This window comes from Leptonychotes weddellii, chromosome 14, assembly GCF_054177405.1.
Source record: "Leptonychotes weddellii isolate Sample4059 chromosome 14, ASM5417740v2, whole genome shotgun sequence".
Lineage (NCBI taxonomy): Eukaryota > Metazoa > Chordata > Mammalia > Carnivora > Phocidae > Leptonychotes > Leptonychotes weddellii.
The window spans coordinates 71,427,325-71,448,612 of record NC_138382.1 but is presented as its reverse complement, the minus strand read 5'-3'; the positions used below and the strand labels follow the sequence as shown (position 1 = coordinate 71,448,612).

General features: G+C 41.7%; 1 protein-coding gene across 3 annotated transcripts in view; it reads left to right on the top strand.

The window, feature by feature from the left end:
- Nucleotides 1-330: 330 nt before the first annotated feature.
- SCAI (suppressor of cancer cell invasion) overlaps nucleotides 331-21,288 on the top strand; it is a 134,073-nt gene continuing 113,115 nt past the window's right edge. For 2 of the 3 annotated variants that reach the window (XM_006744204.3, XM_081803571.1), the window contains exons 1-2: nucleotides 331-474; nucleotides 1,195-1,239. In XM_006744204.3, the coding sequence (XP_006744267.1) occupies nucleotides 422-474; nucleotides 1,195-1,239 (98 nt within the window). In that variant the 5' untranslated portion in view covers nucleotides 331-421. The remainder of the gene's footprint in view (nucleotides 475-1,194; nucleotides 1,240-21,288) is intronic. The other variant, XM_081803570.1, reaches the window with a different exon arrangement.

Sequence of the window (21,288 nt, the reverse complement as noted above, 5' to 3'; positions counted from 1 at the left end):
GCAGTGTTGGGGGGCGCCAGCTGGTGTGTGGAATGCAGGACGCAGAGCCAGGAGAACCTGCCGGCAGGTGTCTGGAGCCTGAGATGCAGTTTCTACTTTGCAGCGCATGGTGGCGCTTAGGTTTCCCTTGCCCTGCTAGCAGTCTCTAAGGCACCTCCGCCGCCACCTGCAGTCTCAACCAAACCTAGGTGGCGGGATGTGACGGCCCGAGCATCCAATCGACTGCCAGGTTTTCGGCCACACAACGGCTCTAGCCAATGGGAGTCGGGGAGAGGCGCGGAGGGGGCGGGCCCCGCGGCATGCCAGGCAGAGGCGCGAGGCCCTCCTCCCGCCTCTCCGCCTACTCCAGCCTCCGCCGCCTCAGCTTCCCGAGTGAGCCCTGCGGCCGCCGGAGCAGCTCCCGCGGCGGAGCAGGAGCCGGATGGTCAGAGGAGCCCGGCAACCCCAGCAGCCGCGGAGTCGCCTGGCCCCCAGGTGGGGCGGGAGCTGGGTCGAGGTCGGGTTTGGGGATGGGGTGGGGGCGCGGGAGCGGGCCCAGGGGCAGCGGCTCGGGGCCGTGAAGCATTCGGGGCTCCGAGACGGGAGGGGCGGGGGGTTTTGGCTGAGGGGGGATTAGGGGGCATTCAGGGGCGGGGGAGTGGGCTGGGCGGCGATCGCATCCTCGATGCCGGGTGAGAGGGGCGTGTGAGGGAAGGGACGCCGAGGGGTGAGACTGGGGGCGCGGGGCCGGGAGGGGCAGGGCGCGCGCGCCCCGTGGACGGGCCGTGGAATGCGGGGGGCGCGGGGTCGGGGGGGCGGGGCTCGGAGGGGCAGTGCACACTCGGGAGGGGGTGGGCACGCGAAAGGGGAGGCCGGAGGGGCTTTCGGGGGTGACGAGGCAGACAATGAGTAGGTGGAGGTGGGTGGTTTTGGGGAGCAGGGCTGTGACGAATAGGAGCTGAGGATGGAGTGAGGGACTAGCAGAGAGAGCAGGGTTTGGGCAAAGCAGACATTAGGGGAACCGTGAGTCCCAGGATTGCTTGGTCTTGGTAAATAGGGGAAACAGAGCATAAGGTGTTTGTAAGGTCAGGTCTGAGCTTAGCGAGCCTGTGGTCCTAGAGGGTGGTACACTGAGTTTTTGACTGGCACAGTAGGGCCAGGAGATGTGTTCTTGTATGTTACTTTTAGTTACCGTCTTATTTGTTTGGTTTATAGACTGACTGGCATAGTGGAGAAACCACCTCGAAAACGGAAAAGCAGGTAAGGCAAAATGCCTTCCTATTTTGCTTCGTGTTTTTCCATTTGCTTGGCTACACCTGTATGCCATACTGCATAGTTATACACTGTCAGTGGATGAAGTTTTTTATTTAGCTCCTTTCGTAATGAATATAACTACATGCAAGACCTTTCTTTTGAGGAGGTCGGAGTACTACCTGTACCGTGTGTGTGTGTGTGTGTGTGTGTGTGTGTGTGTAAGATTATATGGGAAAGAGACGTGGTTAATTGAGAAATCCTAGTTTTTTACTTTAGCTATAATTTCAACTTCTTCACCAGCTCTGTTTAAAAAGCTGGTGTTTCGGGGCGTGGTGGGGGGGGCACCTGGCTGGCTCAGTTTGTGGAGCATGAGACTCTTGATCTCAGGCTTGTGAATTTGAGCCCCACATTGGGTGGAGATTACTTAAAAATAAAATCTTAAAAACAAAACGGAACTAATGTTGGGGCACCTGGCTGGCTTTTCTTGGTAGAGTGTGCGACTCTTGATCTCAGGGTGGTGAGTTCAAGCCCCGCGTTGGGCATAGAGCTTACTTTAAAAAATAAATAAAATATATTAAAAGCTAATGTTTATCGAACATCTACTATGTGCCAAGTACCATGTGCAAGTGCTTTATATGTATTATCTTCTATAATCTTGAAGCACCCCAAGGAAGTATGTACTGTTATCACTATTTTGCAGAAGAGGGAAGTGAGGCACAGGGAGGCCAAGATCACTCATCTAATAAATAACGGAACCCACATCTGAATCCAGGCAGTCTGACTCCAGAACTTAGGCTCTTACCCATTGTACTATAATGCCTCTAATAAACATGCAATTGAAAATAGATTTTCTTACTGCTTTTTCTTTTATCATCATACTTAGTACATAGAGTCTAATAACTAATCAAACCATAGGGAAATAGAAACGGAGGGCTTAAGTAGTCCATAGACAAGTGAATTACTACTTGAGTGATGAAGAAGAGCATATATCCATCCCACAGACATTTTTGTGTGCGTTCCACATGTCAGATACTATATAGCAATTCTGTGTGGTCATGAGAAGATTTCTTTTGCACAGATGTAGGCAGTGGTCTAGAGAGAAAGTAAGCTACGGTAGCGAGGATGTGACCAGTAGGACCGCTGTCATAGTTAATACTTGGTAAGTTACCGATGTTAGGACACAGAATACCTCAACAGTAAGTAGATATGAAATGCTGATGACAAAAGTGCTACCAGCCAAAGGTCCTTTGTCATTCTGGGTCTGTACTGTTCAATATGGTAGCCATATATGACCATAAAGCACTTGAAATATGGCTGGCATGGCTGAGGAACTGAATTTTAAATTTTATTAATTGTAATTAATTTAAATTCAAAAACTGGTACTTGACTTCCTGGAAAATATTCAGTATGTTTGGAAAAATTTGGGTATGTGAATCTACTTTTTCATCTGTAAGTTTTATGAAATCTATATACAGATCAGATATTTCCAGTGAAAATTTAATGTCCAAAACAAGGTGTGCTCTAAGTAAAAATACACATCAGATTTCCGATTAGTATGAAAAAATGAATGCAAAATTTCTTATTACTAATTTTTATATTGATTATATGATGAAATCATGTTTTAGATATATTGGATTAAATAAAAGTATTACTAAAATTATTTTTTTTTCTTTTTTACTTTCCTAACATGGCTATACAAAAATTAAAAATTATATATGTGGCTTACATTACATGTTTTTTTGGGACAGATTTTAACTCTCATTACTCCGCTGTCAGTCTCTTGCTATGGCCTCCTGACTGCGTTCTCTACCTCAAATCTGTAATTCATTCATCATGCTGTGCAAGTTGATCTTGTAATTCTCCTGCTTCAGTCCTTCTATGGTTCCCCATTGCTTATTGAACATAATTCAGACTTTTTAGCCTAATGATAAAAAGAGACTGCCTTTGGGGTGTTTGGGTGGCTCAGTTGGTTGAGCATCCAACTCTTGATTTCAGCTCATGTGATCTCAGGGTCGTGGGATTGAGCCCCTGCATCTGGCTCTGTGCTGAGCTTGGAGCTTGCTTGGAATTCTCTCTCTCCTTCTCCCTCTGTCCCTCTTCTCTCTCTCTTTTGCCGCCCCCCCCCCCCAAAAGAGACTGCCTTTATTTCACTTCTGCTTGTCTTCCCAGTGACAGTTTAATACTGTGGCCATGGAAATTCTCAATACTGGACCTCTTAAATGTCTAATATTAAATGACTTAACTTTCTGGTGAATCCTGCACAATGAATGAATTGCTGAATGTAACTCTATGTTCTGCTTGCCATTCCCAGAACTTATGTTCTCTCTTTGCTTTGGGTTTTTGCACATGATTTCTCTTTCTCTCTGGAATACTTTCTCCTTGTTCCTTGGCGAGCTCCCTCCTTTAAGACTGTTAGCTCAAATGTCACATCCTGTGTGTGGACTTTCCCACCCTCTCCTTCACCTAATCTGATCCTGTGATAACTTGTACATATGCCTAGGTATAATGATTTGGGCTGCATTTGAATTCTAGCTCTGTCACATACAAGTTGTGAGATCACACGTAAGTTAATAAACGTCCTTGAGCCTCAGTTCCCTCAGCTGTATATGGAAATAATATACATATATTATCTATATACGGCTGGCTGGCTCAGGTGGTAGAGCAGGCAACCCTTGATCTCAGAGTTGTGAGTTCAAGCCCCATGTTGGGTGTAGAGCTTACCTAAAAAAAAATTTAAAAACAAGTCAGGCTCTCTGCTCAGTGGGAGCCTGCTTCTCCCTCTCCCTCTGCCACTCCCCCTGCTTGTGCTCTCTCTCTCTCTCTTTCTCAAATAATTAAATAAAATCTTTAAAAAAAACTTTTAAAAAGAATAATTTAAAAAAAGAAGTCCAACCCTCAGAGGGTTGTAAAGTGCTTAGTATAAATAGTACCTGGCACATAGAAAGTACACAATCAATTTTATGTTAAAAAAGCAGCCATCAAATACTCTTATTTCCCGCCTCTTTTCTAAATGTATTCAGGCTAAAGGATTAAAAATAAGGTATTAAGGCAAAGAAGAAATGAGAGAAGAATAATAAACCAGTGGCAAAGTTAGTATATAGACTAGAAAATACTGTAGTTACTAAAGATGGGTTCCGTATTTGGCTCTTAGTTTTCTCAAACAAAGCAAAGAAGAAAATAAAGCTCAACTTCCAGATTCATGGTGTTTATAAAATCAAACACGTGTTTGTTTGTTTTTTAAGATTTTGTTTATTTATTTGAGAGAGAGAGGGAGAGAGCAGGAGCAGGGGGAGGGCCAGAGGGAGAAGCAGGGAGCCCCCTGGGGGGCTTGATCCCAGGGCCCTGGGATTGTGACCTGAGCCGAAGGCAGATGCTTGACGACTGAAGCACCCAGGTGCCCCCATATGCATGTTGTTTAAGAGAAGTACAACTTTTTTTGATTGTTAGTTTTTTTTTAAAGATTTTATTTATTTGACAGAGAGAGAGAGCACAAGCAGGGGAAGTGGCAGGCAGAGGGAGAGGGGGAAGCAGGTTCCCCACTGAGCAGAGAACTGGCCTCTGGGCTCCATCCCAGGACCCTGAGATCATGACCTGAGCTGAAAGCAGACGCTTAACCTACTGAGCCACGCAGGTGCCCCTTGATTGTCAGATCTGAGAAAAATTTGTCTCACTGGTCTTCATTGTGGGGACCTGTGTTTTGGGGGGAGGGAATCCTAATAATAAACATAGTAGTGAGTTTTTAAAGATTGCTTCTTATAATGCTTCTCAACCCAGGTTCATGTAATGCCAGTGAACATTCTCCAAAGAGCCAAATCAGTGTATAAGTATACATCTCACTGATGGCTGGCTTGGTTCAGAGATAAACAAGGATGAAGAAGCTGCAGGGATTCTGTTTATTCCCAGCATCTAGACTAGTGCCTGGCACTTAGAAAATAGTTGGTTGAATCATTGAATGAATGTGTCCTTAAATACTTCTCTATGAATATTATTTCTTTTCTTTTAATTAACAGATTTTTTTTACTCTTTGTTTTTTTAAGTTTATTTATTTAATTTTTTAAATAATCTCTCCATCCAGCGTGGGGCTCAAACTTAAAACCCGGAGATTAAGAGTCACATGCTCTTCTCACTGAGCCAGCCAGGCGCCCCTAAAACTATTTTCTTAATAATACTGAGACCTTACTTGCCTTTTTTGCTATTATTCACTCTCATTCACAGTGGAATTTTCTGAGGCTACAAGTAGGAGTGATTTCACTTCAACTCTGAGGGCTAATGGAATATGTGTTTCTGTATTACTGTGTTTAAAATTTTTCTTTTACAATCTAATATAAATATCGATGGGTATACTCACAAAGATAGTTTTTAAGAGTTGTTAAGGGGCTCTCCTGCAACCAACAAGTTTGAGAGCTGTATGAGAGAACATATTGTAAGAAAGATTAAATTGTCCTTCACTCTCAATTCTTGGGATGCTCCTTTAACAGTAGGTCCCTCCTTGAGGCGCCTTTCCTTCCTCCAGAATTGCTGCCTCTGGGAGTCCCCAGTGTGGGCTTCCTGAATATTATTTCTTGTAACCAAGTTTTAGTAAGCATCAGGCAGCAATGAGTTGAGGCTTCTATTCTTAGTCAAGAATCATGAGAGCATGTATTTCGCATGTCTGATTAGGTCAGACCCTGATCAAGTCAGGATTTAGAACTGAACGGACCGCCAGCATACATCTCTGAAGAGGTCCTGTTGACAAGACCGTGATTTTCCCCAGAAAACAGTTCTGGAATTGCTTTAAAAATAGAGAACAAAATAACTAATTAAGGCCCTAAAAATGGATTATAAAGAAGGGATGTAATGATCCTAGCCAGAAATTTTTTATAGCTGTTATTATCAGTAGCATACTGTGGCCATAAAAACTCTCAATATCAAATGAAATGACTTCCTGATTAACACTTCAAGATGAATTAATTGTTGAACTTGGTCTTAAGCACCCCTTTGAGTTGGCCTGCTGTGTAGAGTTGTTGACTGTTATGCTATATATCCTGTTATAGTTGGGAAAATGGTTGCCAAAAGTATCATTTTTATTTTAGGGTAGTTGGTGTTAAGTCATTCTTTTTGGTAGACATTAGTTAGTGGCTGAATTATTCCTTTTCTTAAGTTTTTATTTAAATTCCAGTTAGTTAACAAATAGTGTAATATTAGTTCCAGGTGTAGAATTTAGTGATTCAACACCTACATACAATACCTGGTGCTCCTCACGAGGGGACTTCTTAATCCCCAGCACCTATTGAATCCCACATTTCCCCGCCCTGCACTCCCCTCCCTCCTCATATCTTTTGAGAACATTGCTAGTACACACCAAACTATAATAATGTTTAAGAAGAACTAAGATAATTTGAGATAAGCATTTCATACACTACTCTTATTAATTCTTCCTGTATTTTTTTCTCACTAAAACTTTTATTTCTTTATCTTAGTACATCTTTGTACCCTTAGCACTGAGTGGGTGCTCAGTAAAACTATAGTGAACCAGTAAATGCGTTGGTAGCAAGAGGGAGTTAGTGTAGGTTGGAGCTTTAGTGGTCCAAAATACTGTGACACTATTTAAGGACCCTGATAAACTGTACTAGACCAAAAGGAGTTTTAAGGTTAGGAAATTTGATCTCTATGTGGTTTTGGAAAATTCTGAAGACCTCAACATGTCTGCTTAATAATGTTTGGGTTATGAGTTAGAACATCCTCTCATCCTATCAGGAACAAGACCCATTTGTTTGGATAGGATTCCTGTTGTTTAAAGCTTTACTGTATGATGTGGGGGCTTTTTTTAGTGATGTGTTTTAAGCAAAGAGATCTAAGCATTTTTCTTTTAAAGATTTTATTTATTTGACAGAGAGAGAGAGAGAGATCACAAGTAGGCAGATGGGCAGGCAGAGGGAAAGGGAGAAGCAGGCTCCCGGCTGAGCAGGGAACCCAGTGCAGGGCTCGATCCCAGAATGCTGGGTTCTTTTTTTTTTTTAATTTTATTTATTTATTTGACAGAGAGAGACACAGCGAGAGAGGGAACACAAGCAGGGGGAGTGGAAGAGGGAGAAGCAGGCTTCCCCCCCGCCCCAAGCAGGGAGCCCGATGCGGGACTCGATCCCAGGACCCTGGGATCATGACCTGAGCCGAAGGCAGACGCTTAACGACTGAGCCACCCAAGCGCCCAGAATGCTAGGTTCTTGACCCAAGCTGAAGGCAGACACTTAACCTACTGAACCACCCAGGCGCCCCGAGATCTAAGCATTTTGTTGGTATATGTAATTTGTTTGAATTACATTTGAATTCTAAAACCATTTAAATGCTCTCTAGTCCTGGGTACCAGGGATATAGACACAAGTAAGATTTGGCCCTTGCTGGGGTAAAACTCATGTGGTAGTGGAGAAGGCAGACCCAAACAATGGGACAGTGTAATGACTTTGTATGTATACAAAGGGTTTATAGTAATTCTGCATACGGGTAGTGAGGGCACTTTTCACAGACATCTCATCTAGGCCCTGGAGGTTTTTAGGAGGTTACTTTGGCATAGTGTGACTATTGAATGACAGAGTAGACCCTAGATGGATTGACTAATGACAAGATCTTAAGTGAGCTGAATTTAGGACCTGAACCAGGGCAGTGTCAGGTGTGGAAAGAAAGGTGTTTTTAGGGGTGCCTGGGTGGCTCAGTCTGTTAAGTGTCTGCCTTCAGCTCAGGTCATGATCCTGGGGTCTTGGGATCAAGCCCCACATCAGGCACCCTGCTCAGTGGGGAGCCTGCTTCTCCCTCTCCCTCTGCCCCTCCCCCCTGCTCATGCTCTCTCTCTCTCTGTCTCTCTCTCTCTCTCTCACTTGCTCTTTCTCTATCTCAAATGAATAAACAAAATCTTAAAAAAAAAGAGAAAGGTGTTTTTAATAGTTTGGGCTGTGGTTTCAGTTTTTAGAGATTAAGCAGGGGTTCTCAAAAAGGGGCAGTTTTGCCTCCTGGGGGCATTTGGCAATGTCTGGAGGAGACATTCTTGGTTGTTAAACTAAGGGCATCTAGTGGGTGAGGCCAGAAATGATGTTAAACACCCTACAATGTGTAGAGTGGCCTCCCACGTTGAAGAATTATTCAGCTCAAATTGTCAGTGACGCTGAAGTCGAGAAAACCTGGACTAGAGTCGAATCCCAGCTCTTCCAAATACTGCCTTTGGGCTCTGGAACAAAGTATAGATTTAATCTCTGAACCTGTTTGCCCTTTTGCAAAAAGCAGGTGTTGACAGTACTTCCTTTGGAGGATTATTCCCCCCCCCAATAGCATGTAAACTGTGTGAATGCAGAGATTTTTGTCTATTTAAAAAATAGATTCATTGAAGTAATGAATGTAAAGTACATGATAACAGTTACTGACATGTATTAAATATTTAATAAATGATACCTGTGAGTGTTATTAGTTTAAATATTTTTATTTTGCCTTTCCTTCTAGTCTTTTTAAAAACATGTTGATCCGAGGTATTATTAGTGTAAAAAAAAAAGTGCAGCAATTTTAAGTATGCAATTTGATGAGTTTTGACAAATGTATACATTGTGTAACCACCCACTGTAATTATGATCTTGAACCTGCCATTGCTACCCTCCCCACCCCCACATTTGCTCATGTTGCCTTGTTGTCATGATTCTGGGAACCGCTGATGTTTTTTCCCTATTACTATAGCTTTGTTTTTTCTAGAATCTCATGTAAGTAAATCATTCATTAGATAGTCTTTAGTGTCTAGCTTCTTCCACTTGGCATAATGCTGTTGAGATTCATCCATGTTCTTGTTCATAACTGTAGTTAATTTCTTCTTATCACTTGGGAGCAATGTATGTATGTTTTTACATTGTATGATTTTACCGTAATTTGTTTATGCATTCACCAGTTGACAGACATTTGGCTTGTTTCTGGTTTTTGGCTAGTATGAATGCATCTGTTAATGAACAGTTGAGTTAAGTCTTCGGGCAGATATGTTTTCATTTCTCTTGAGTAGATAGATGCCTACGAGTGGGCTTGCTGGGTCTTACAGTAAGTGTATGTTTAATTTTTTAAGAAATTGCCAGACTGTTTTCCAAAGTGGCTGTACCATTTTGCATTCCCACCAGCAACGTTTGGGATTCCACGTGTTCCATATCCTTGCCAATATTTGGTATTGCCATTCTTTTTCTTTTAAAAAGCTTTATCAAGGTATAATGGCATACAATAAGCTACACATATTTAAAGTGTACAATTCGATAAGTTTTGACACACGTGTATACTCTTGAAACCATCACCATTGTTTGCCTAGGGGTATATATCATTATGTTTTTAATTTGCCTTTCCCTAGTGATTGATCGTGTTGAACATCTTTTAATGTATTTATTGGCCATTCATAAAACTTCTTTTGTGAGTTTTCTTTTCAAATCTTTTGTCCATTTTTTATCAGTTGTTTGTCTGTATACAGTTATAAGGGTTCTTTATTCTGGAAACAAATGTTTTGCAGATATTTTCCCCCAGTCTATGGCTTGCCTTTTCCCTTTCTTCACAGTATCTTTAGCTTGAATAATAGTTTGGATGGCAACACTTTTAATGGAGACAGCAGAGACAGGGGCAAATTTGGAAGGGTAAGATTATGAGTTTATTTTGACTCTATGGAGTGTAAAGTGCTTCAGAGTTCGCCGTCTCTCACCAGGCAGGTGGAAATATGGGTCTGGAGCTGAAAAGGGCGTAGGGCTTCAGATACAGAGTTGGAAGTCATCAGTAAATAGTTACCCAAGTTATGCAAATGAACGAAATAACTAACGGAGACCATCTTGAGTGAAATGTGAAGAAGAGTAGAGCGTTGTAATAGCATGGTGTGGAAATAAACCAGACTGCTCTCTGTTTTTTGGATGTTCTTTGCAGTATTATCTGTCCATTGCAGTTTTTCTGTATGTAGTCATCAAACAAGTAATGTTTATCTCTGGGAGATAGATCTCCATACTCTTTAGTGAGGAACAGATTCTGGAGGTAGTTATATTGAAAACCAGGTGAACATTTTCCAGTTTACACTGAAACACAGGAATATCCTCTACTTAGAGAGTTTGTGTATGATGGTGTTTCCCTTAGTAACATCCCTACAGAAATGCAGTGGTTTTGGTAAAGCTGTTTCTTACAGCATGTGTCAGTGAAAACCTAGGACATACCAAAATTCAGTTCTGCAAAAACAGATTTTACAGGGCCCAAGATAGTATGGTCAAAGTGCTGAGCATTTTCATGGTAATACTTTACTCAAGAATAAAACCTAGACTGGCTCAAGCAGTGATTTTTTAAGGGTGTTAAGAAATGAGCCCAGGGGTGCCTGGGTGGCTCAGTTGGTTAAGCATCTGCCTTCGGCTCAGGTCATGATCCCAGGGTCCTGGGATCGAGTCCCACATCGGGCTCCCTGCTCCGCGGGAAGCGTGCTTCTCCCTCTCCCTCTGCCGCTCCGCCTGCTTGTGTTGCCTCTCTCGCTGTGTCTCGCTCTGTCAAATAAATAAAATAAAATAAAATAAAATAAAAGAGCCCAAAGATTCATTGGGACTAATTCAAGGGCTCCCTGGAGGGTGGGAGTAGGTAGAAGAAAGTTAAGCAGGCTAGCCTCTAAGGCTCCACTTTGACTTTTATGTATGTATGTGTGCATATATGTCTGTATGTGTATTTTTAATGTGGAAAATTTCAAATACAGACAAAATTAGAAGGCTAAATTGTTCATCCAGCTTCAATAATTATCAATTGAATCTTGTTTCATTTATATACCCTTGTACTCTACCTGAAACATATGCCATACATGGTATTCGTCTAAATATGGTAGTATGTGTTGTTGAAAGATAAGGACTCTTAAAACACATTACCACAATACCATTAACGATAACTTAAAAATTAACAGTATTCCCCTAGTATCATCAAATATCTTGTCAGCGTTTAGATTTCCACATTTGGCTGATCGTTTTTTAAAATGTCTGTTTGTTCGGGGTGTGTGTGTGGCTCAGTTGGTTAAGCATCCAAGTCTTGATTTCAGTTCGGGTCGTGATCTCAGGGTCATGAGATTGAGCCCCACCTTGGGTTCTGTGCTCAGTGGGGAGTCTGCTTGAGATTCTCTCCATTCTCTTTTTGCCCCTCCCCTCCTCTAAAGTAAATAGATCTTTTATTTTTTATTTTTTTAAAGATTTTATTTATTTATTTGAGACAGAATGAGAGAGAGAGAGCGCACATGAGAAAGGGAAGAGTCAGAGGGAGAAGCAGGCTCCCCGCCGAGCAGGGAGCCCGATGTGGGACTCGATCCCGGGACTCCAGGATCATGACCTGAGCCGAAGGCAGTCGCTTAACCGACTGAGCCACCCAGGCGCCCCGTAAATAGATCTTTTAAAAGAATAAATAAAAATAGAATGTTTGTTCAAATCAGGATCCAGGTCAGGTTTGTAGCTTGCAATTTGTTGATTAGATCTCAAGTTCTTTTAAGTCTGTAGTTTTCCCACTCTATTTTTCCCCATGCTCTTTATTTGTTGAAAGAAGTATGTTTGTTATTAAGAGTTTCCCACAATCTGGGACGCCTGGGTGGCTCAGTCAGTTAAGCGTCTGCCTTCGGCTCAGGTCATGATTGTAGAATCCTGGGAGCCGAAGGCAGACGCTTAACGACTGAGCCACCCAGGCACCCCAATAAATAAAATCTTAAAAAAAAAAACTACTAAGAATAATGAGTTGTAAAAGATATCCATAAATTAGTAAATTAATTGACTATATAGTAGGGCTACGAATTTTTTTTAAGATTTTATTTGTTTATTCCAGGGGTTGGCACACAAGCCGGGGGAGGGGCAGAGGAGGAGAAAGAGGGACAAGCCGACTTTGTGTTGAGTGCAGAGCCTGATGTGGGGCTTGATCCCACAACCTTGAGATCATGACCTGAGTCCAAACCAAGAGTCAGACATTCAACCAACTGAGCCACCCAGGTGCCCTAGTAGGTACGAATTTTATTTCACAAAATCAGGTAACCAAGAAATGTTACAATATTTTAATTCCTTCACATGAAATTAAATCCAACCTTGGGACATGTGCCCCTCCCACCCCCAATCCACCACACTGATGAAAAATTCAATCTCAGTGATTAAGAATGGGCATCCTCCCCTCCTTAGGGTTGTATAAGAATCTGGGAGCCTTATGAGGAGCCAGGCAAAGGGTGAAAGGTAAGTTTTCAGTTCATAATGGCTGTGACTGGTAAGAATGTTATCTGAGAGAGTATGGTTCCTTGATGTTTGGTGGTTCTGACAGTTATGGCCCACTTCAGGCACATGAATTTTTGCTAGGTATGGGGATTCCAGTGTAGAAGTTTCAGCTTTCCTAGGTATAGCACACACCCATTAACCTCCCAGGACCTGTCATTTATCTAGAGCACTGCCAGGAAGTGGGGTTGCAGGCCCCCTCTTTTTGTGGGTCCTGAAGAAGTCCTTCCCCTTACTAGATAATTCACTCCTTTTTTCTTCTTGTTTCTGCCTTTCTGCCCTCAAAGGTACTGTTCTTCCACCCTTCCCTCAGCATCATCTCCTCAAGGAGCTCACATTTTCAGAAAACAAGCAAAACCTCCCTTGAGGCTAGGACTGTCTTGGAGACTGGGGAATACAGTGAGAATAAAACATTCATTGATGTCTTAATAACTATCCAGCTACTTTTTTTTCCTTCAATAATTCTTTAGTCTCTGTGGTGGTTTTAAAGATCTGTCCACAAATTCTTTGCTTCTCCTTTCTTTAAAAGATGGAGCTTAATTCTCCTCCCCTCGAGTGTGGGATGGACTTTGTGTCTCCCTTCCAGTGACTAGAAAACGGCGGAAGTGATGAGACCTCACATCCCAGATCAGGTCATCAGGAGACTTAGGCTTGTCTTGTGTGTACTCTTTCCCTCTCTCTCTCAAATCACTTGCTCTATGGGAGACTAGCTGCCATGATTTGAGGCTGCCCTGGATAGACGAGAGCCACTTGCCATGTTGTGAAGACAGGCAGCCAATGTCGAGGGCCACATGGTAAGAAAGAAAGCCTGCCAGCAAGCACGTGAGTGAGCTTGGAAGAGGGTCCTGCATTGGTTGAGCTTGAGATGACTACAGTCCTGGCCAACAGCCTGACTCACTATCCTGGCTTCACAAGGGCTGAGGTATGTAAGCCTGTGATTTGGGGGGTGGGAAGGGTCTCCTTTCATTCGACACTGGCTCTATTGTACCCAAGGGATCAGTCTCTGGCTAAGCTTTCTCTCCTTCTGGGTAGGTCTCTGATGGGCATTGGGGGAGAGAGAGAGAGAGAGAGTGTGTGTGTGTGTGTGTGTGTATTTGTATGTTTTGGAAGCAGCTATCTTTTGATTAAAGGCATTGCAGGACAACTGACTTTCAGGCAGTGATGTGTTCCTGTCGTAATAGCCAAATCTCTAACTATTTGCTTTCCTCTTCAGAGTCTTTGCTCTGTCCCTGATCTTTTGTCCCACAGATTGGGAGGTAGTCCATGCTCATGTTCACTCCTATTAAGGCAAGAGCCAAAAGGTTGTTGCCCAATGAAATTCAGTTTTCCTCTGCCTGGTATCTGTCACTAGGTTTTGAACTTTTTTTCAACCCCTTCTTGGCTGTCTAGGAAGAGTGGGTGATGGTTAATTTTATGTATCTACTTGACTGGTGCCTAGATATTTGGTCAAAATTGTGGGTGTGTGTCAGGCTGTTTCTGGATGACAGTAACATTTGAATTGGTAGACCGAGTAAAGTAGATTGACCTTCCCAATGTGGGTGGGCCTCATCCAATCAGTTGAAGACCTGAAAAGAGCAAAAAGTCTGAATAAGAGGTAACTCCCCCTGCTAGACTGCTTGAGTTGGGACATCAGTCTTCTCTTGCTTTCAATTTGAGGTGAAACCTTGCTCTTCTTGGGTCTTTAGCCTGCTGGCTCTCAGCCTGGAACTTAAACCATAAGCTTTCCTGGTTCTCCAGCTTTCAGACTCCAACTAGAATCATACCATCGGCTCTCCTGAGGTCTCCAGTTTGTTGACTACAGATCTTGGGACTTTTTGGCCTCCATAATTGTGTAATCCAATTCTTTATTATCTATCTATCTATCTATCTATCTAGACACACACACACACACACACACACACACACACACACATCCTGTTGGTTCTGTTTCTCAGGAGAACTCTGACTGATACATAAGCCTCATCTTTTTTGTGGCCTTAGTTTCATCCCTAGGTTGCCAGAGTGCTCCTAAATTTGTCGTAGCTTCTGCATAATTAGCTGTGGGTTCTCTTCATGGATGCAGTCTGCCGTGAAATGTCCATCTTCACCATGAGCTGAACAAAAGGAGAAATGCTTGTGTTTTCATAAACTTGGCAGCTGTTTTGGAAACATTGCACACTAAAGCTAGGCATCATTCTTTATATTCTTGTTTTGCAGTTGGGTTTCCTTCTCCCAAGCTCTCTCCATATACTCCCATGGGCCTCAGAAGCATATGTGCCTGTTTGGCAGGATCCTGGGCATTCTTCCTGGATGGAGGAGCCCATGATGAAGGGGCTCACACATGGTTTTCCAAAAGCCTGCAAAGTGGCAGTCAGAACTGTTAAAGTTTTATTTATTTATTTATTTATTTATTGTTTATGTATTTATAAGTAATCTCTACACCCAACATGGGGTTTGAACTCAGGACCATGAGATCAAGAGTTACGTGCTCTTCTGACTGAGCCAGGCAGGTGCCCCAGAATTTTTAAGTTATTGTGATAATTCCAAACTGTAACATTATCTACATATTTTTAGAGAACAATTGGCCCTCCTCCCCCAAAGACTTTAGATTTAGAACAGTTGCCATTAGCCTGTCTTTCTAACAATAGATAAGCAAGTCATTTATCTATTGTGGTGACTCCTAGCTGGTGATAATGAAGTTGTCATCAATGAGTAAGAGATTTCTTACCTTTTTTAAAAAATAGGAATATGTATCTATATTGTCTCAAACCAGTTTTAAGCTATTGAGATACAAGTTTAAAAGAAGGGGAATGCTTTTAAGAGTTTATACAAGAATTATAGAATCTGTATTGGGAAAGATTCATTACTGAATTCAGCAGTAAGCACAGTAGGAGAAATCCTACTGTAACATACCAGAAAAGGAGGTCCTTTGAAATTCCTCAGTCTCCGTCTTTTTAAATATGGTTTACTTACATGTTCACTAATAGCTGACATGTATTTCAGTGTTCTAAGAATTTTATCCGAATCAAATGTCTCATGTACCTGCTATTCCGTATTTTATATGCCCTTGTGACAAAATACCAATGGCATTTAGTAGAGGTGTTAGTGAGTTCAAGGTACTTCTCTCATTGTTGATTTTTCTTAATAACCAGTTAACGGGCCCCTGGGTGGCTCAGTCGGTTAAGCATCTGCCTTCAGCTCAGGTCATGATCCCAGGGTCCTGGGATCAAGCCCTGTGTCAGGCTCCCTGCTCATTGGGAAGTCTGCTTTTTCCTCTTCTTCTGCCCCTCCCCACTGCTCATACTCTCTCTCTCTCTCTCAAATACATAAGTAAAATCTTAAAATAAAACAAAACGAAACAGATAACAAAACCACAATTGTTATATATATGGCCATAGAATTTTTTAGTTTTAAAAAGAGGTTCTTATACCTGAAAACGTTGGAAACCACTGGATTAGATATCTTTGGAGCTATTTCTAGCTCTGATATGTGGGAGAGAACTGTGGCTTAGGGATGGAGTCTGTGTAAGGATGTGTGTGAAGAGCATCCCAGAGCATGCTGGTGAAATCCCCAGGGCTTTGGCTGGTTTCTAGTCACTCCTTTTCTTTTTTTTTTCCCTACATGCCCTAGGGGTTTGATTCATCTTTTTTCTAAGAGTCATTTGGTAATCTGTTGTTCCCTCTGCCCATAAACCTATCTTCTTTGAAAGAGAATGCAGGTGCCTCAGCTTTCCTTTACCTTGTTAACTCTGAAAGTGTTTGATGCTTTTTCAATTTCAAGGGTTTTTACTGCCAGTAACAATAGAGAATGAAATGAATGAATAAAATCTTATGCATTTTAGAATTTAGAATTTTATTAAAAATAAGAGGTTTCCCTAACCTTTGTTGAAGAGTAAATGAGTAGAGCTCAATTTTCTAGTAGTTGCTGCAATAAAGGCAATAAACTAAGTGATGTCAGAAGTTTCTTCCAACTCAAATATCTTTAATTTTTAGGGAGAGGTTACTCACTTTCCTTCATTTTGTCACTCTCTTAATCTGGGAAGTACCTAACCATCTTTTCTTCTCTTTTTCTCTATCGTTTGTCCCTGAAGATAATTACTTGTAGGCCATCGAATTCATTTCATCACAGAGGAGGAGAAGCTCCAGGTTATTGTTTTCAGTCTCTCTCTCTTTTTTTAAAGATTTTATTTATTTATTTGACCCAGAGAGAGAGAGAGAGTACAAGCCATGGGAGTGGCAGGCAGAGGGAGAGGGAGAAGTAGCCCCTGTTTTCAGTCTCTTTACCTGTTGCTTTTTGCCGGGTTCATTCCACATGTTCTCCTCACATTGTGACCTTGACACTCCTTCCATCTGCTCTTGTGGTTTGTGTCCCCGTCTCTTAACCAGAGCAGGTCTTTGCAACCATCTTCACCAATAGAGCATGGCTCAGGCACAACCGTCTGACTCATGGGGCTAGGTCACAGAAATGCCATGTGCTTCTACCTTCCTCTCTTGGGATACTCACTTTTGGAACCAAGTTCCCAGGCTGTGCTATGAGGGCTCAAGTGAGAGTCTGTGTGAGAGAAACTGAAGCTCCTGGCCCTCAGCCCCCGCTGAACTCCCAGCTGACATGTAGCCTCAGCTTGCCAGCCATGTGAGTGAACCATCCTAAAAGTGGATCCTAATCCTCCAGATCCCCATCATACAGCCCCAGTGGGTGCCCATGTAGAGCAGAGAAGAGCTGTCCCTGCCAAGTCCTACCCAACTGCAGATTGATTCACAAGCACAATTAAAGACTGTTGTTTTAAGCCGCTCAGTTATACAATAGCGGATGACTGACTTGCTATTCCATTTTGCCAGAGTTTGGAGAAGAGACCGTACTATATATTAACGTGCTTCAACTTAGAAACAAGACATATTTCCACCTTCAGAACCGCTGTTAGTATCATAAAAGAAGAAAAACAGATTCTGTGTCCTCTTCCCTTGTAGATTTTTGTCTCCTAGGCTTTCATTTTATGTATTTATTAAATTATGGGTCTTTTTAATTTAAAGAGTAGTACAAAATAGCAAAAATTGGAAGTAATGTCCCTGCCCAGACAACTCCATTCTTATATCCTTCTGATATAGAAGGTTGTATGCATGTTAATAATGAGCAGTGACTTTGGAATGATTCAGGTGAGGTGTGTGACCCTGGAAAACAACATCCTCTTTGTAACTCAGTTTCTTGTATAAAATGGTTTCTACTTCATAGGGTTGTTGTGAGTCTTCAGTGCTATATACATACAAAGTGTTTAGATAGTGCCTGTCACAAAATGTTGGCTCTTCATTAATACTGCTGGTCACTATTACTATTAATGGCATTATTATTTTTAGACAAGGGAGGGGAAGGATAGCCAGCAGAAAGGTTGCAGTCTGAAATGATGGAGTAAATATTCCTACAGTGTTAGGGACAGAGGGATGTCGGGAAGTCTAAAGTGCTTAAAGAATTAATAAATGTGTTTTAGATTTTTATAAGGCTTAAAGTTGTACTTAAGAGGTGAAGACCAGAGGGACTCCTTTGGGAAAGAAGATTAGGGAGAAGATGATGAAGAAATTTCAGAATCAGGGTGGGCTGTTGCTGGTTTTTAGACTTCTTGGTAATGATTGGCATTTACTGACATATTAGCCAGTGATTTCTCATATATATTACCTGTTGTCACTAGTTCATTTTTTTTTTTTTAAAGATTTTATTTATTTATTTGAGAGAGAGAGAATGAGAGACAGAGAGCACGAGAGGGAAGAGGGTCGGAGGGAGAAGCAGACCCCTTGCTGAGCAGAGAGCCCAATGCGGGACTCGATCCCGGGACTCCAGGATCATGACCTGAGCTGAAGGCAGTCGTTTAACCAACTGAGTCACCCAGGCACCCACTAGTTCATTTTTTTAGCAAGCCCTTTTAAATTTATTAATGAATACTTTACATGCAATAAAATGTATAGATCTTAAGTATTTGGTTCAACTATTTGTTTTTATCAATTCTTAATTGTTTAGTGTTCAGGTTGATTACAGAGTAGAGTCAATGAACTAAATGGGAGGAGGGGACCAAGGGAAGATAATTCCCAGGTTGCTCATTGGTGCTTATTATCAGGTCAGGTCTATGTTTGTTACTTCATTAGAGGACAGATGGTATTGTTCCAATTTACAAATAGAGAAGCTGAGGCTCAGGAAAGTAAAGTGATTTACCTAGAGTAACACAGCTAGCAAGTGGCTCAGGCAGGACAAAACACAGTTTTTTCTGTCTCTATGATATTTTTGCGGTTACAGAGGGAAATAGTGACACTGGCATTTTTTTTTTTAAACTTTAGTGGAGATCATTTCCTTTGAGGGTTTATTAAAGTCCCATAAGTAAAATGAAAACGATTCTTGAAATGCATGTCTTCTAGTTTCAAGTACTTCAAATTTCCTCAAGCTACTAAAACCATTATTTTTAATTTTACCATTTTCTGTAATTGACATAGTGTAGTTTATCAGATATTCCTCTCCAATGGCTAAGGTAATTAGGTAAAATTAGTTGTTTGGGATAACCTAGTGCAATTTTACTTTTAAAGTAAAAGTAAATAAGAAAATAAAGACCATTAAGAATGAAAAGAAGTCTGTTTCTAGACAGTTTATGCTATTACACATCTCTTAGATATAAGATTTAAAGGTAGAACTGTAAGTGATGTTAGTTAATTTTCCTGGATAACAAATGACCTTGTGCTCAAGACTAGATGATGGACAAGTAATTTGATATGTTACTGAGTGGAGAAATCTTCAGGTGCAGGAATGTAGTCTTTGATTCAATCAGCATGGTATTCCTGAAGCTCTCAGGTTTTTCTTTCTTCTCTCATATTTTACATTGTTTTATCCTTTGCAGCATATTCTATTTCTTTGTGTGTGTTCTATTTGAAAATTGACACTACATAAAGAAATAAAGGTAACAGATGGAAAGGTAAATGAGAGCTGAGCCATTCATTTTCAGAAATTCTTTAAAATTTTGTTTATTGGGGCACCTGGGTGGCTCAGTCAGTTAAGCATCTGCCTTTGGCTCAGGTCATGATCTCAGGGTCCTGGGATCGAGCCCCGCGTCAGTCTACCTGCTCAGCGGGGAGTCTGTTTCTCCTTCTCCCTCTGTGGTCTCTCTTGTTCTCACTGTCTCTCAAATAAATAGAAATCTTAAAAAAATAAAATAAAAATGTTCTTTATTTTATGAAAAATGCTAGCTCTGAAAATGGGGTCATTAAGACAGATTTCATGTGCAGCCAGTCGTTTAACAGATATTCTAAAAGTATCTAGGTATGCTTAGTACTTTTTTTTTTTAATATTCTGAGGACTTTTAATGGATAGTTTACTTGACATTCTCAAGAATACTAAAAGCAGGGGCACCTGGGTGGCTCAGTTGGTTAAACATCTGCCTTCAGCACAGGTCATGATCCCGGGGTCCTGGAATCGAGCCCCACATTGGGCTCCCTACTCAGTGGGGAGCCTCCTTCTCCCTCTCCTTCTACCCGTCCACCCCCCCACTCATATGTTTCATTCAAATAAATAAATTTTTTAAAAAATCTTTAAAAAAAAAGAATACCAAAAGCAGAAAATGGTTTTCCCTTAACATATTGTTGATGTTTTCATCTTTTAGATTTTTCTCAGTTTCTCTCTTTTTTTTTTAAAGATTTTATTTATTCATTTGAGACACAGAGATACAGAGAGAGAGAGAGCATGAGCAGGGAGAGAGGGAGAGGAAGAGGGATAAGCAGGCCCCCTACTGAGCCAGGAGCCAGACGTGGATCTTGATCCCAGGACCCTGGGATCATGACCTGAGCCAAAGGCAGACGCTTAACCTTCTGAGCCACCCATGCGCCCCTCTTTCTTTCTTTCTTTCTTTTTTTTTTTAAGATTTTTTCACTCATTTATTTGAGAGAGAGAGCAAGATAGAGAGCACGAGCAGAGGGAGCAGCAGAAGGAGAGGGAAAAGCAGGTTCCCTGCTAAGCTCTATCCCAGGACCCCAAGATCATGACCTGAGCCGAAGGCAGACAGACGCTTAACCAACTGAACCACCCAGGTTCCCTGACTTTTCCTAGTTTCTTATAAACTGGTAAACATCTAAGAGTTTCTGTAATACAGCTTTACTTGTAATAAAAAAATTTTAAACGTCTCAAGTTAAATTCAGTATTTCATATGGCAATCTGCCCTGTACTCTCAACATCCCTTTCTCTGCTCTACTTTTGATTTTTTTAATTAAAAAAAGTGTTGGATTTTAGGGGCACCTGGGTGGCTCAGTCGGTTAAGTGTTCAGTTCTGTTTCAGCTGAGGTTGTGATCTCAGGGTTGTGAGAACAAGCCCCTGCATTGGGCTCTGAGCTGGCTGTGGAGCCTACTTAAGATTCTCTTCTCTCCCTCTCTGTCTGCCCCTCCCCCCATTAAAAAAAGTTGTGGTTTTTTTTTCCCCCATTCATTCAATCTAGGTTTTGCTTTCTAGAGGTCTTCTTCCTTTACTAGAATGTAAGGTCTGTGAGGACAGGAATGTATGTCTGTTTATAAAGCACAGAAAATATCTGGAACGCAATAGGTATTTAAGAAATACTTTGTTGAGGGGCGCCTGGGTGGCTCAGTTGTTAAGCGTCTGCCTTTGGCTCAGGTCATGATCCCAGGGTCCTGGGATTGAGCCCCACACTGGGCTCCCTGCTCAGTGGGAAGTCTGCTTTTCCCTCTCCCACTCCCCCTCCTTGTGTTCCCTCTCTCGCTGTGTCTCTCTCTCTCTGTCAAATAAATAAATAAAATCTTCTAAAAAAAATAAATAAAAATAAGAGGAATAAAATTAATATCTTTGTTCCCACTGGCCAACTTTAAAATT